General features: G+C 22.9%; 1 protein-coding gene across 1 annotated transcript in view; it reads right to left on the bottom strand.

The window, feature by feature from the left end:
- Positions 1-650: 650 nt before the first annotated feature.
- LOAG_18832 (hypothetical protein) overlaps positions 651-2,022 on the bottom strand; it is a gene marked incomplete at both ends in the record, with an annotated part of 2,725 nt that continues 1,353 nt past the window's right edge. The window contains 3 exons of the mRNA XM_020451495.1: positions 651-854; positions 1,252-1,520; positions 1,680-1,899. Coding sequence (XP_020304717.1) covers positions 651-854; positions 1,252-1,520; positions 1,680-1,899 — 693 coding nt within the window. The remainder of the gene's footprint in view (positions 855-1,251; positions 1,521-1,679; positions 1,900-2,022) is intronic.

Genomic DNA, 2,022 nt, shown 5'->3' with positions numbered 1-2,022 from the left:
AAACGGTAAAATTATTTGTGCTTGTTAGAGTTGGAAAGAAAAAAGAAATTTCGAATAGATAATAATATTTAAAAAATAAGAAACAGTCAAAATTATGGTGCTGTTGATAATAATATAACAGTGATAATTATATCACTTTTTTCGAATATGCTATCAGTAATTTCAAAAAGAACTCAAAATGGAAAAGAAAGGAAAAATATAAGAAATTACTAATCAATTCAATAATACTCAATGAATATAAAATTTCTATGAAATTTATTTAATGTGAAAGCTTAAAAAAAAGGTCAAATATTTTTCATTCGAAAAAAACTTAAATTCAAAAATTTCAGCATATATTCTAAAATATCTTTTAGATATCTAAAATAGATATTAAATATCTAAATAGATATCTAAAATATCTTTTATGAAAAGTTGTTGAGAGTTTGAAATGCATTAAATATATAAATTTATAAATCTTATTAAAATAATTTGTAATTAGTTTATTTTATTCAAGTAATATATACATGATAATCGTGTAATTGATTAAAAAAAATAACCTTTTCATGTAATAAATTTCATACTATTCTAACATTGTATTCAAAAAATTTGTTTTTTTTTTTTAAATAATGCTGTGATTATTTGATAAATTAATGAATTCTTTTTTTTTTGCATTATAATTTTGATTGTTTTGATCGGAAAAAGAAAATAATAATGATGAAAATAGTACATAATAATGTTCCACACATAGCAATTACCGCAACGAATGTGCCATTTGATAAGCATAAACCTGTTGGATTAAATGCAATATGTATCGGTGATAAATCCATTAATTCATTATGATTTTGTTTCAGATTAAGCAGAGGTATATTGCCATCCTAAATTAATTTAATTTTATTTAGGTATTTCAATTATTTCCGGCAAGTTTGAATAATATATTAATATAAAAATTTTTTTGTAATTTAATTAATTTTAAGGTTACAAGGGAAATAATGATTAAAATTATAAACAAATTATTCAGACAATTAAAATTTAAAAAGTTATAAAAGAAATGATATATATCGGAATTTTTTTTTTTTAAAAAAAAAGTGATGCATGGAATAAGTAATCACTACTTAACATTATATAATAATGAATAAGCAATCAATACTTGATATTAAATTCAAAATTAATTAATTATATTTTATGCATATAAATAATATGTCATATCTTAATCCATATTTGTTATAAATGTTAAGCTTAATTTATGCGATTAATTTAGAAATGATTACTTACATTTTCATCCATAATTTCTAGAGCGCTTATTTCAGTTCTTACATCCATTGTATTAATTGGATCATACCAGGCGCTTATGTCACGTTGTTTCCTAGATGATCGTTCTACAGCTTGTCGCTGAGTAGCACCAAAACCTTGTGGTTCAGAGCATTGTGGTCGAATACATTCACCATTTGGCTCTTTTATTTGTATTGTTATTTGACATTGATAAAAGAGTTGTGAACGATCAGCATATTTATAAACATGCGCTTCTTGTCCAGCCATTAGATCTGAAATTAAAAATTTAACTTTTAAAAATATTAATTAAAATTAAATTTACAATTAAATGATTTCTCGAAAGTTTTTAAAATGAGTGTAAGTTTAAAAGTTTATAAATATTTTAATAGATTTAAAAATTTCTTCAAAAATTTAAAAAAAAAAGATCATACCAGTTGGATATTCTAAATTATTCATGAGATATTTATCTAAAGCACATCCTTCTTCATTGATTAAATTAATGCTATCACCATTACCATCATCAACATAACAGGAATGAACTAATGCACAAAATGTATCAACAGTTTCCGTATCGCATGTCCATTTATGATATACCGGTTGTCCGATCATACCGTATTGTACTGGTTGTCCGGATGGACTACCATCCAAAATCTAAATTATATTTGATAATTTTGAAAAAGAAAATTGTACTGTAAATTGTTACTGTAATTTTAATTAGCAACAATCAAATGCTCAATTAAATAAGTAGGAAATTTAAGATTTTCAAAAAGTAAA

This window comes from Loa loa (assembly GCF_000183805.2).
Source record: "Loa loa unplaced genomic scaffold supercont3.567, whole genome shotgun sequence".
Classification (NCBI taxonomy): domain Eukaryota; kingdom Metazoa; phylum Nematoda; class Chromadorea; order Rhabditida; family Onchocercidae; genus Loa; species Loa loa.
The sequence above is the reverse complement of the archived record's forward strand: the minus strand, read 5'-3'. Positions and strand labels throughout refer to the sequence as shown.